The sequence below is a fragment of the Bos mutus genome, chromosome 4, assembly GCF_027580195.1.
Source record: "Bos mutus isolate GX-2022 chromosome 4, NWIPB_WYAK_1.1, whole genome shotgun sequence".
Classification (NCBI taxonomy): Eukaryota; Metazoa; Chordata; class Mammalia; order Artiodactyla; family Bovidae; genus Bos; species Bos mutus.
This window is the reverse complement of record NC_091620.1, coordinates 105,958,173-105,972,273: the sequence shown is the minus strand read 5'-3', so window position 1 is coordinate 105,972,273 and position 14,101 is coordinate 105,958,173. Positions and strand designations below refer to the sequence as shown.

The following is a 14,101-nucleotide window of genomic DNA, read 5'->3' as shown; positions in this document are numbered from 1 at the left end:
AGCCTCCTGTCTCACCTAGCCTCCCATGGCCAGAAAGACGGGGCCCTTGAAATTTAAAAAATTAAGATAATAATATTAACAATGATAAAAAGAATGCTGGGCCACAGAGACTTGTCCTCTCCTGGAGCCCAAGACCCACCTGGCCTTGTGGCCATGCTGGATACTCACCCTGGGACCAGGCACCCATCACCCCACAACCCATGGCCCCAGACCTCTGTAATTTTATATAGAGTTTGAGCTGAAGCTTCATATATTTAATTCATTTTGTTAAACAAGAAAACATATATCCTTTTCCCTCTATTAAAAAAAAAAAAGAATTTGAAACAAGGACCTCATATCCATGAGTCCAGATCCTTCATTTTATTGGGGGAGCCTTATGTGCACAAGGGCAGTGGTGGCTTAAGATCACACATTGAGTGTGACCCCTCACCACACTGGATCCCCGCACACATGTATTGAGTACTTAAGCCTCAAGAAGTAACCACTTCTTCAGGGATGGAGTCCACAAGAACATCAAGGGTAAATGGTTGAAAATTCATAAAAGAGCTTACTTCTTGTCTAGTGAGATTGTAATTCCATTGGCAGAACTAAATCCTCTGGCCACCACTTTAACCTCTTTTGGGCTGTAGAAGAGCACCTGAGTCCAGCGAAGATCCATGAACCACTCTAATAGCACCAAGAAGAAGTTGGTAAAATAGTGGTCTCTGGTGGCATAGAACTGTTCTGGTCCGAGAACCACAATATCATTCACACTAAAATGAAAAAAAAAAAAGAGAGAGAGGGAAAACCAACAAACCATGGACTAATTAAAATCATGAAATCTCAAAGACCAATAATTCATCAGCTTGAAGAATTGTACAAGAACTAGTCTGGATTAAAGAATTCCACAAATAGCGCATGACTTTTCATTGCCCTGATGGGTTTTCTTTTAGCCACTTGTTGTTGTCTCACTCATGACCACCACAGATAACTACTATTTACATTCACAAGTTAACAGAGTTAGATTTGGAGTTTATCTGTAAACTTATCTGTTTTTGCTGACTCCTATGGAAGGGTGGCCGCGACGGGCGCGCTAAAGCGCAGGCGGCCACAATGGGCACACTAAAGCGTGGCCAAGAGGAGCCACCCCACATCCGAGATCAGGGGCAGAAGCCGGGAGGACCCCATGCCTGAAGGGCAGCAGCCAAGAGGAGTTACCCCACGTCCAAGGTCAGGGGCGGCGATGAGAGGAGTTACCTTGCGTAGGAGGTCAGGGGCGGCAGCCGGAAGGAGATATCCCAGCCCCAAGCCCGAGGCCAGGGGCGGCGGCCGGGAGGAGCAACTGCATGCCTGAGGCCAGGGGCGGTGGCTGGGAGGACCAACCCCAGGTCCAAGGAGCCCTGGCTGCATGGGTGCAGGAGGGCCTAGAGGAGCTATCCCACATTGAAGGTCAGGAAGGGCGGCGGTGAGGAGATAACCCTCATCCAAGGTAAGGAGCAATGGCTGTGCTTTGCTGCAGCAGCCGTGAAGAGATACCCCACACCCAAGTTAAGAGAAACCCAACTAAGATGGTAGGTATTGCAAGAGGGCATCAGAGGGCAGACACACTGAAACCATACTCACAGAAAACTAGTCAATCTAATCACACTAGGACCACAGCCTTGTCTAACTCAATAAAACTAAGCCATGCTGTGTGGGGCAACCCAAGATGGGCGGGTCATGGTGGAGAGATCTGACAGAATGTGGTCCACTGGAGAAGGGAATGGCAAACCACTTCAGTATTCTTGCCTTGAAAACCCCATGAACAGTATGAAAAGGCAAAATGATAGGATACTGAAAGAGAAACTCCCCAGGTCAGTAGGTGCCCAATATGCTACTGGAGATCAGTGGAGAAATAACTCCAGAAAGAATGAAGGGATGGAGCCAAAGCAAAAAGAATACCCAGCTGTGGATGTGACTGGTGATAGAAGCAAGGTCCAATGCTGTAAAGAGCAATATTGCATAGGAACCTGGAATGTCAGGTCCATGAATCAAGGCAAATTGGAAGTGGTCAAACAGGAGATGGCAAGAGTGAATGTCGACATTCTAGGAATCAGCGAACTGAAATGGACTGGAATGGGTGAATTTAACTCAGATGACCATTATATCTACTACTGTGGGCAGGAATCCCTCAGAAGAAATGGAGTGGCCATCATGATCAACAAAAGAGTCCAAAATGCAGTAGTTGGATGCAATCTCAAAAACGACAGAATGATCTCTGTTCATTTCCAAGGCAAACCATTCAATATCACAGTAATCCAAATCTGTGCCCCAACCAGTAACTCAGAAGAAGCTGAAGTGGAACGGTTCTATGAAGACCTACAAGGTGTTTTAGAACTAACACCCAAAAAAGATGTCCTTTTCATAATAGGGGACTGGAATGCATAAGTAGGAAGTCAAGAAACACCTGGAGTAACAGGCAAATTTGGCCTTGGAATATGGAATGAAGCAGGGCAAAGACTAATAGAGTTTTGCCAAGAAAATGCACTGGTCATAACAAACACCCTCTTCCAACAACACAAGAGATGACTCTACACATGGACATCACCAGATGGTCAACACCGAAATCAGATTGATTATATTCTTTGCAGCCAAAGATGGAGAAGCTCTATACAGTCAGCAAAAACAAGACCAGGAGCTGACTGTGGCTCAGGCCATGAACTCCTTATTGCCAAATTCAGACGTAAATTGAAGAAAGTAGGAAAAACCACTAGACCATTCAGGTATGACCTCAGTCAAATCCCTTATGATTATCCAGTGGAAGTGAGAAATAGATTTAAGGGCCTAGATCTGATAGATAGAGTGCCTGATGAACTATGGAATGAGGTTCATGACATTGTACAGGAGACAGGGATCAAGACCATCCCCATGGAAAAGAAATGCAAAAAAGCAAAATGGCTGTCTCAGGAGGCCTTACAAATAGCTGTGAAAAGAAGAGAAGTGAAAAGCAAAGAATAGGAAAGATATAAACATCTGAATGCAGAGTTCCAAAGAATAGCAAGAAGAGATAAGAAAGCCTTCTTCAGCAATCAATGCAAAGAAATAGAGGAAAACAACAGAATGGGAAAAACTAGGGATCTCTTCAAAAATCAGAGATACCGAAGGAACATTTCATGCAAAGATGGGCTCGATAAAGGACAGAAATGGTATGGACCTAACAGAAGCAGAAGATATTAAGAAGAGATGGCAAGAATACACAGAAGAACTGTACAAAAAAGATCTTCACGACCCAGATAATCACGATGGTGTGATCACTCACCTAGATCCAGACATCTGGAATGTGAAGTCAAGTGGGCCTTAGAAAGCATCACTACGAACAAAGCTAGTGGAGGTGATGGAATTCCAGTTGAGCTATTCCAAATCCTGAAAGATGATGCTGTGAAAGTGCTGCACTCAATATGCCAGCAAATTTGGAAAACTCAGCAGTGGCCACAGGACTGGAAAAGGTCAGTTTTCATTCCAATCCCAAAGAAAGGCAATGCCAAAGAATGCTCAAACTACTGCACAATTGCACTCATCTCACATGCTAGTAAAGTAATGCTCAAAATTCTCCAAGCCAGGCTTCAGCAATATGTGAACCGTGAGCTTCCAGATGTTCAAGCTGGTTTTAGAAAAGGCAGAGGAACCAGAGATCAAATTGCCAACATCTGCTGGATCATGGAAAAAGCAAGAGAGTTCCAGAAAAACATCTATTTCTGCTTTATTGACTATGCCAAAGCCTTTGATTGTGTGGATCACAATAAACTGTGGAAAATTCTGAAAGAGATGGGAATACCAGACCACCTGATCTGCCTCTTGAGAAATTTGTATGCAGGTCAGGAAGCAACAGTTAGAACTGGACATGGAACAACAGACTGCTTCCAAATAGGAAAAGGAGTTCGTCAAGGCTGTATATTGTCACCCTGCTTATTTAACTTATATGCAGAGTACATCATGAGAAACGCTGGACTGGAAGAAGCACAAGCTGGAATCAAGATTGCCAGGAGAAATATCAATAACCTCAGATATGCAGATGACACCACCCTTATGGCAGAAAGTGAGGAGGAACTAAAGAGCCTCTTGATGAAAGTAAAAGTGGAGAGTGAAAAAGTTGGCTTAAAGCTCAACATTCAGAAAATGAAGATTATGGCATCCGGTCCCATCACTTCATGGGAAATAGATGGAGAAACAGTGGAAACAGTGTCAGATTTTATTTTTCTGGGCTCCAAAATCACTACAGATGGTGACTGCAGCCATTAAATTAAAAGACGCTTACTCCTTGGAAGGAAAGTTATGACCAACCTAGATAGCATATTCAAAAGCAGAGACATTACTTTGCCAACAAAGGTCCATCTAGTCAAGGCTATGGTTTTTCCTGTGGTCATGTATGGATGTGAGAGTTGGACTGTGAAGAAGGCTAAACGCCGAAGAATTGATTCTTTTGAACTGTGGTTTTGGAGAAGACTCTTGAGAGTCCCTTGGACTGCAAGGAGATCCAACCAGTCCATTCTGAAGGAGATCAGCCCTGGGATTTCTTTGGAAGGAATGATGCTAAAGCTGAAAGTCCAGTACTTTGTCCACCTCATGCAAAGAGTTGACTCATTGGAAAAGACTTGATGCTGGGAGGGATTGGAGTCAAGAGGAGAAGGGGATGGCAGAGGATGAGATGGCTGGATGGCATCACTGACTCGATGGACGTGAGTCTGTGTGAACTCCGGGAGTTGGTTATGGACAGGGAGGCCTGGCATGCTGTGATTCATGGGCAGCAAAGCGTCGGACGTGACTGAGTGAGTGATCTGATCTGATCTGATGGAAGGGAAGGGACTTCCCGGGTGGATCACAGTCCTTTCCCTTCCATAGGAGTCAGCAAAAACAGATAAGTTTACAGATAAACCCCAAATCTAAATCTGTTAGCTTGTGAATGTTAATAGTAGTTATCTGTGGTGGTCATAATGCAGTTCTGGTTCTCTTCTTTCTTGAATTAGGCTTCTCCATGCCCTTGGAGTTAGGCACAGCCATGTGACTTGCTCTGGCCAATGAAAATGAAATGATATATTAGCTTCTGAGATGGGAGTCTTTGAGAGCCAGAATGCTTCCCTCACTCTCCCACAGTAACCAGCAACTTTTCTGATAAAGTGTGGTCCTCTTAGGGTTCTACATGCGGACACCATACAACTGACTTCCGGAATCTACAGTGGACATAGCATGAGTGAGAAAACGAAACAACTTTATGGTTTGAGCTGTGAAAGAGTTAGGGGTTTTCTTTTCTATTATTGTACCAAGACCCAAAGCAGTCTGACCTTTATACTTTCTCTGCATAGGTGGGATTATGAGTGTTATTCTTTCTTATTTATGTTCTTCAATACCATTAAAAATTTTAAATGAAGCAAGTCTTACTCTTACAACAAAAGTCAATAAAAACAAAGTCAGTTCCATTTTGGAAAAGAAAAAGAGAGATGACTTGAAAAAAAATGCAAGAAAAACAATGGAACTTTGTGTGTGTGTGTGAAGCTCCTTTATGCAGCAACTTTGTAAAATATACAATATGTCAATAAGTTTAATGTGCCACCCTTTCCCATGGTATACATGATTTTTAAATTTTTTATTTTATATTAGAGTATAGTCAGTTAACAATGATGTTAGTTGCAGGTGTATAACAAAGTGATTCAGTTACACCTATACAAGTTTAGACTTAATTCAGGAAAGAAAAATTTGGATGAATCAGGAGCTACTTTGAGGTTTTGGTGTATAATGATTTTCCCAAGTTTGTTGGGCTACTTCTCTTTTAGGTCTCAGTTTATGCAGTCCTTCTTCCAAGAGGTATTGCCCAACACCATAGATTAAGTTAAACTCCCTCATAATATGTCCTGTAGCACTTTCTGCCACCTCTTGAAATGCCTTGTCATTGTGTTTATCAGGGCATCTCTCAAAGTCCTCAAAGCCCACCTGCTCTGTTCCAGCTGGCACTGCTTCACCCTGCTCTGCATGGGACCTGACATAATTCCACAGTGTACCCTTCTAGTGCCTTGCGCATGTCTGTTATGGGCCTCTTACTCCTACTTCCAGGCTTCCAGATTGTTATCAAAGCACAGGATATCACCAGATTTGCCTGCGTAAGGAGCTATGTGTAGGAATTAACAACCCTTGAAGCAAACCTTTGACTACTGAAAGATGGGGCTGGTGGGTAAATTCCTCTTCCTTTCTTATCTTGACTAGACTGTCTTGAAATGATGCCTGTGTTGCTTGTTGGAGGGCAATCGCATGATTTCAAGTAGTCAGTCACACTTAGCAGTGGCTGGCTGGACAAATATATTTACTATAGACTCTCTTCTGTATTTGTTCAGTTCAGTTTAGTTGCTCAGTCGTGTTTGACTCTTTGCAACCCCATGAACTGTAGCACGCCTGGCCTCCCTGTCCATCACCAACTCCCAGAGTTTACTCAAACTCATGTCCATTGAGTCAGTGATGCCATCCAACCATCTCATCCTCTGTCGTCCCCTTCTCCTCCTGCCTTCAATCTTTCCCAGCATCAGGTCTTTTCCAATAAGTCAGTGACTGGTTGGATCTCCTTGCAGTCCAAGGGACTCTAAGAGTATCTCCAACACAACAGTTCAAAAGCATCAATTATTAAGTGCTCAGCTTTCTTTATAGTACAACTCTCACATCCATAAATGATAACTAGAAAAACCATAGCTTTGACTAGATGGACCTTTGTTGGCAAAGTAATGTCTCTGCTTTTGAATATGCTGTCTAGGTTGGTCATAGCTTTTCTTCCAAGGAGTCAGCGTCTTTTAATTTCATGGCTGCAGTCACCATCTGCAGTAATTTTAGAGGCCCCAAAAATAAAGTCTGTCATTGTTTCCCTATCTATTTGCCATGCAGTGATGGGACCAGATGCCATGATCTTAGTTTTCTGAATGTTGAGTTTTAAGCCAACTTTTTCACTCTCCTCTTTTACTTTTATCAAAAGGCTCTTTAGTTCTTCTTTGCTTTCTGCCATAAGGATGGTGTCATCTGTATATCTGAGGTTATTGATATTTCTCCTGAAATCTTGATTCCAGCTTGTGCTTCCTCCAGCCCAGCGTTTCTTGTGATGTATTCTGCATATAAGTTAAATAAGCCGGGTAACAACATATAGCTTTGACATACTCCTTTCCCTATTTGGAACCAGTCTGTTGTTCCATGTCCAGTTCTAACTGTTGCTTCCTGACCTGCATACAGATTTCTTAGGAGGCAGGTCAGGTGGTCTGGTATTCCCATCTCTTTCAGAATTTCCCACAGTTTATTGTGATCCACACAGTCAAAGGCTTTGGCATAGTCTCTTGTGAATAGTGCTGCTGTAAAAAGGTTACCACAAGCTGGGAGGCTTAAGAACAGAGATTTGTTGTCTCATTTGCTGTCTGTCTTCTTCTAAGGACATCAATTGTATTGGATTAAAGGCAGGCTCTAAAATAGCCTCATCTTAACTAATTACATCTACAAACATCCTATTTCCAAATAAGGTCATGTTTTGATGTATGGGAAGGGGGTTAAAATTTCAACTTATCTTTTTGAAGGGACACAGTTCAACCTATGACACTGCCCTTCCCCTGCCTCAGGTTGGTCTCTGATTTTTGTATCCTGGGGTGGTCCTCCCTAATAAAGGAATTGTGTCTCGAGTTTTCCCTCCAGCTATGCCGAGGAGCTAGTCCCATGAGATGACGTTGTTGCATTTGATCCTCACAATCACCAGGTAGGTAATCAGGCCTGTGAGAAAATCCCCATTTTGCTGAAGAACACTGAAGCACAGGTTAAGGGGTTGGTCCACAGTTTCTCAGTTACCTTGTGGCAGTCCTAGTCCCCACCATGCCTCAGAACCCAACACGACACATCATGGGAGAAGTCAACAACGTTAAGTTCTCTTACTTCCTCCCCTCTGCTTTTGTTGCCCCCTAATTCTGTTTGGAGACATTAAAATATGTCGTTGAGAAAGAGAGCAAAGGAGAGAAGATGAATTTCATTCCTTTGCTTTCCCTACTCGTCTACCTGAGGCGAAGATGTACCTCTACTGTTTTAGAACCAGTCTTTTAATGCTGAGTCTGTTTTATAAAAGATTCTTTGTAGTTCATTACAGGCTCGGAACAGGCAACCTAGCCCATAAAAAAACTTAGAATTTTTCTCAAAGATGTTCACTACAGTGAGTAACAGCCCAGCTTTGAATTCAGATGGGTCAAGGTTTACACCTAATTCAGCCACTTACAAGTTATATAACTTGGGGAAGTAACTTGGCCCTAAACTGCTCTAAGTGTGTTTACTATTGCTGTTACTAAAGGCAGTTGTGAGAAGAGGTGGATCAGGTATTTTGGCACAATGCCTGGCACATAGTCAACATTTGATAAGTGTGAATTTGTATATGTGCCTCCAGGCCTTCCCCCCCCCCCCCTTCAAATTCTACTTTAAAGCTTTGATTGAACAAAGGAATGGTCCTTCTGGAGGCTGGTTATAACACCCAGTGGGTGTGGCTTTCAGATTACAACCTACAAGGACAACTAGAGGGTGTGGGTGTTTAAAGAGTCCAATAGCAGGTACTGCACTGCTGTGTTACCAAAGATGGAATTAGAGTTTGGGAATCTAAATGAGCACCTTTATAGGATTAAAATGCTTTCCAAAAGTTAGAGATATTCAGTACTAAACACAGCAATTTCTAGTGAGGTGCAGGGCAGTGTCACCATGGGAACCTTTAGAAAGGTTTAGGAGAAAAAAAAAAAACAAAACACTTCAAAACAAAAGTTTAAGATAGCCTGCTCTTTAGAGAAGAGCTAACACTTATCCTACTCAAAAATCTTCCAGAAAATTGCAAAGGAAAGTAAACTTCCAAACTCATTCTATGAGGCCACCATCACCCTAATACCAAAACCTGAAAAAGATGCCACAAAAAAAGAAAACTACAGGCCAATATCACTGATGAACATAGATGCAAAAATCCTTAACAAAATTCTAGCAAACAGAATCCAACAACATATTAAAAAGATCATACATCATGACCAATTGGGCTCTATCCCAGGGATGCAAGGATTCTTCAATATCTGCAAATCAATCAATGTAATATACCACATTAACATATTGAAAAATAAAAACCATATGATTATCTCAATAGATGCAGAGAAAGCCTTTGACAAAATTCAGCATCCATTTATGATAAAAACTCTCCAGAAGCCAGGAATAGAAGGAACATACCTCAACATAATAAAAGCTATATATGACAAACCTGCAGCAAAAATTATCAATAGTGAAAAATTGAAACCATTTCCCCTAAAGTCAGGAACAAGACAAGTGTACCCCCACTCTCACCACTACTATTCAACATAGTTTTGGAAGTTTTTGCCACAGCAATCAGAGCAGGAAAAGATATAAAAGGAATCCAGATTGGAAAAGAAGAAGTAAAACTCTCACTGTTTGCAGATGATATGATCCTATACATAGAAAACCTTAAAGACTCCACCAGAAAATTACTAGAGCTAATTAATGAATATAGTAAAGTTGCAGGATATAAAATCAACACAGAGAAATCCTTTGCATTCCTATACACTAACAATGAGAAAACATAAAGAGAAATTAAGGAAACAATTCCATTCACCACTGCAATGAAAATAATAAAATACTTATGAATATATCTACCTAAAGAAACTAAAGACCTATATATAGAAAACTATAAAACACTGGTGAAAGAAATCAAAGAGGACACTAATAGATGGAGAAATATACCGCGTTCATGTATCGGAAGAATAAATATAGTGAAAATGAGTATACTACCCAAAGCAATCTATAGATTCAATGCAATCCCTATCAAGCTACCAATGGTATTTTTCACAGAACTAGAATAAAGAATTTCACAATTTGTATGGAAATACAAAAAACCTCGAATAGCCAAAGCAATCTTGAGAAAGAAGAATGGAACTGGAGGAATAAACCTACCTGACTTCAGGCTCTACTACAAAGCCACAGTCATCAAGACAGTATGGTACTGGCACAAAGACAGAAATATAGATCAATAGAACAAAATAGAAAGCCCAGAGATGAATCCATGCACGTATGGACACCTTATCTTTGACAAAGGAGGCAATCTTTTTAACAAGTGGTGCTGGGAAAACTGGTCAATGACTTGTAAAAAAATGAAATTAGAACACTTTCTGATGCCATACACAAAAATAAACTCAAAATGGATTAAAGATCTAAATGTAAGGCCAGAAACTATAAAACTCCTAGAAGAAAACATAGGCAAAACACTCTCCAACATAAATCACAGCAGGATCCTCTATGATCCACCTCCCAGAATATTGGAAATAAAAGCAAAAATAAACAAATGGGACCTAATTGAAATTAAAAGCTTCTGCACAACAAAGGAAACTATAAGCAAGGTGAAAAGACAGCCTTCAGAATGGGAGAAAATAATAGCAAACAAAGCAACTGACAAAGAATTAATCTCAAAAATATACAAGCAACTCCTGCAGCTCAATTCCAGAAAAATAAATGACCCAGTCAAAAAATGGGCCAAAGAACTAAACATTTCTCCAAAGAAGACATACAGATGGCTAACAAACACATGAAAAGATGCTCAATATCATTCATTATTAGAGAAATGCAAATCAAAACCATAATGAGGTACCATTTCATGCCAGTCAGAATGGCTGCTCTCCAAAAGTTTACAAGCAATAAATGCTGGAGAGGGTGTGGAAAAAAGGGAACCCTCTTACACTGTGGGTGGGACTGTAAACTAGTACAGCCACCATGGAGTACAGTGTGGAGATTCCTTAAAAAACTGGAAATAGAACTGCCATATGTCACCCTGTTTATTTAACTTATATGCAGAGTACATCATGAGAAACGCTGGACTGGAAGAAACACAAGCTGGAATCAAGATTGCCAGGAGAAATATCAATAACCTCAGATATGCAGATGACACCACCCTTATGGCAGAAACTGAAGAGGAACTCAAAAGCCTCTTGATGAAAGTGAAAGTGGAGAGTGAAAAAGTTGGCTTAAAGCTCAACATTCAGAAAACAAAGATCATGGCATCCGGTCCCACTACTTCACGGGAAATAGATGGGGAAACAGTGTCAGACTTTATTTTTCTGGGCTCCAAAATCACTACAGATGGTGACTGCAGCCATGAAATTAAAAGACGCTTACTCCTTGGAAGGAAAGTTATGACCAACCTAGATAGCATATTCAAAAGCAGAGACATTACTTTGCCAACAAAGGTTCGTCTAGTCAAGGCTATGGTTTTTCCTGTGGTCATGTATGGATGTGAGAGTTGGACTGTGAAGAAGGCTGAGCGCCGAAGAATTGATGCTTTTGAACTGTGGTGTTGAAGACTCTTGAGAGTCCCTTGGACTGCAAGGAGATCCAACCAGTCCATTCTGAAGGAGATCAGCCCTGGGATTTCTTTGGAAGGAATGATGCTAAAGCTGAAACTCCAGTTCTTTGGCCACCTCATGCAAAGAGTTGACTCATTGGAAAAGACTCTGATGCTGGGAGAGATTGGGGGCAGGAGGAGAAGGGGGCAACAGAGGAGGAGATGGCTGGATGGCATCACTGATTCGATGGACGTGAGTCTGTGTGAACTCCGGGAGCTGGTGATGGACAGGGAGGCCTGGCATGCTGCGATTCATGGGGTTGCAAAGAGTCGGACATGACTGAGTGACTCATCTGATCTGATGACCCAGCAATCCCACTGCTGGGCATACATACCAAGGAAACCAGAATCGAAAGAGACATGTGTACCCCAGTGTTCATCGCAGCACTGTTTATAATAGCCAGGACATGGAAGCAACCTAGATGTCCATCAGCAGACGAATGGATAAGAAAGCTGTGGTACATATACACAACGGAATATTACTCAGCTATTAAAAAGAATACATTTGAATCGGTTCTATTGGGGTGGATGAAACTGGAGCCTATTATACAGAGTGAAGTAAGCCAGAAAGGAAAACACCAATACAGTATACTAACGCATATATATGGAATTTAGAAAGATGGTAATGATAACCCTGTATGAGAGATAGCAAAAGAGACATAGATGTGTAGAACAGTCTTTTGGACTCTTGGGAGAGGGCAAGGGTGGGATGATTTGGGAGAATGGCATTGAAACATGTATATTATCATATGTGAAATGGATCACCAGTCCAGGTTCCATGCATGATACAGGGTGCTTGGGGCTGGTGCACTGGGATGACCCAGAGGGATGGGATGGGGAGGGAGGTGGGAGGGGCATTCAGGATGGGGAATACATGTACACCTGTGGTGGATTCATGTCAATGTATGACAAAACCAATACAATATTGTAAAGTAATTAGCCTCCAAAAAAATAAAAAATAATAAAAATAATAAGACAGCCTGCTGAACTAAGAAAACAAAGCACACAGCAGAGGCGCAAAATAAATAGAAGTGCAAAATAATTCCATACCTTTTGAGAAGTTCGTGTTTTATAGTTTTCAGGTATACCAAAGAACGTTGTTGTTCTTCAAATTTAAATATCTCCACGGTGGAGTCCATGTGGGGATGGTTCACAACATAAAGATATACAGTTTGGTCTAAATTGGAAAAAAGGCATAATTTCCAAGAAGTTGGCTTCTATTTCAACTATTTTAGACATAGTATAGAATTTGATTATGTCCAAGGATTTTTCTTATACACATCTTGTATCTGATCCCCACAACCCATCTGATGTAAGTCAAACAAATGCCAGAATCCCCCTTTTATTGAAGAAACTGACACTCAGTAGGTTAATGACTTATGAGCAATTTTACCAACACCCAATGGCAAAGTCAAGCCCAGATATTTCTGCAATGCTCCCTTCAACCTCACCTGCACATCCTCTCTAACAGGAAGCCGCAGAGCTACCATGGTGCATAAACATAGATGTGGTTTCCCCAAGTGGCCCTTCAACAAACAGAAGTGGGTACAGGCAAATGAAGCTTTCCTGAGAATTCTTTTCTATGAGAAAAGCCTACATTGCAACACACATTCAAGAGGTATCAGGCCTGAGTAAACATATCAAACACCTCCCAGTTGGAGAATGAACCTCTAACACAAGTCACCCTACCTGAGGTTGCAGAAACGGTATTTATTTGTGAACCCAACGGATGTGAAATGTAAATATGAGTGTAGGAGAAGATAGATTAGCCAGTTCTAGGTTATAACCAGCTTCAGGAATGTTCACCTGTCTGTTCTCATACTGGAATGTGAACTGCTGTGATGTGAACCAGATTAAGGTACTCTGGCTTGTCAGAGTAGTCTTTTCTAACTTACCAGGAGCTCTAAATCAGATGAGCTCCAGAGTTTGAAAAAACCTGGGCCCATGCTTCCACTCAGGACTGGATCTGCATTCATCTCCTCAGTTCCCTTCTTGGGGTTTCCAGTTATGCAGTAGAGCAAGCTGGAAGCTGGAGCTCTGAGATGTGGGGCTTATCCTCAGGGCCCCTGAAACACATGGGCAGCTTTATCTGAATTAAGGAAAAGTGCTCCCTCACAGATGAACCTTTCTTTTGGTCTGACCCAACTCTGTTCCAGGGACTTGACAGGGGACAAGTAGGATTTAGTCCCCACGTCGCCCTTCAACAAGACACTCTTGCTGGTTACAGCATGAAAAATATATGTGCTGCCCTGGCTTTACCCCCTTCTTAAGACCTTTTTTTCATTTAAGAGATGCCTGGTGAGAAGACTTTTGTTCTCTATCTTCTCATGCATGCCAATTTATGTATAATGTTTTGGCCTTGTGAATTAAATACATAATTAAGGGAGGTCACTAACGAATAAAATAAGATGTTAATAATAATACACTCAACTTCTGAAAACCTGATTATATGCCTGAGGATTAATCAGTAAATGGTCCTAGCTTAAAAAAAAAAAAAAAAACCAACAACTTTCACTTCTGAAAGTGATGGGAATCATATGATGAATTATTTTTAGAAGGGAGTGACATGACCACATTTGCACAGAAAATAACTACTTGCTTATAAAATGATTTGAAGTGATATAAGAGGGCAAGTACCATCAGGGGCCACTGCAGAATCTAGGAAAGACATGCTGGGGATCTGGACTGGGATGGTGCAGGAAGGATAGG

The 14,101-nt window shown here is 41.5% G+C and overlaps 2 protein-coding genes across 2 annotated transcripts in view; one reads left to right on the top strand and one right to left on the bottom strand.

Moving 5' to 3' along the window:
• The window catches only part of ASB4 (ankyrin repeat and SOCS box containing 4), a 271,537-nt gene that overhangs the window by 25,530 nt on the left and 231,906 nt on the right, over positions 1-14,101 (top strand). The gene's annotated exons all lie outside the window — the stretch shown is intronic.
• Positions 1-14,101, bottom strand: part of PON3 (paraoxonase 3) — a 37,924-nt gene that overhangs the window by 5,089 nt on the left and 18,734 nt on the right. The window contains exons 5-6 of the mRNA XM_005909700.3: positions 12,443-12,569; positions 552-752 (exon numbers count right to left, since the gene is read on the bottom strand). Of these exons, the coding sequence (XP_005909762.1) occupies positions 552-752; positions 12,443-12,569 (328 nt within the window). The remainder of the gene's footprint in view (positions 1-551; positions 753-12,442; positions 12,570-14,101) is intronic.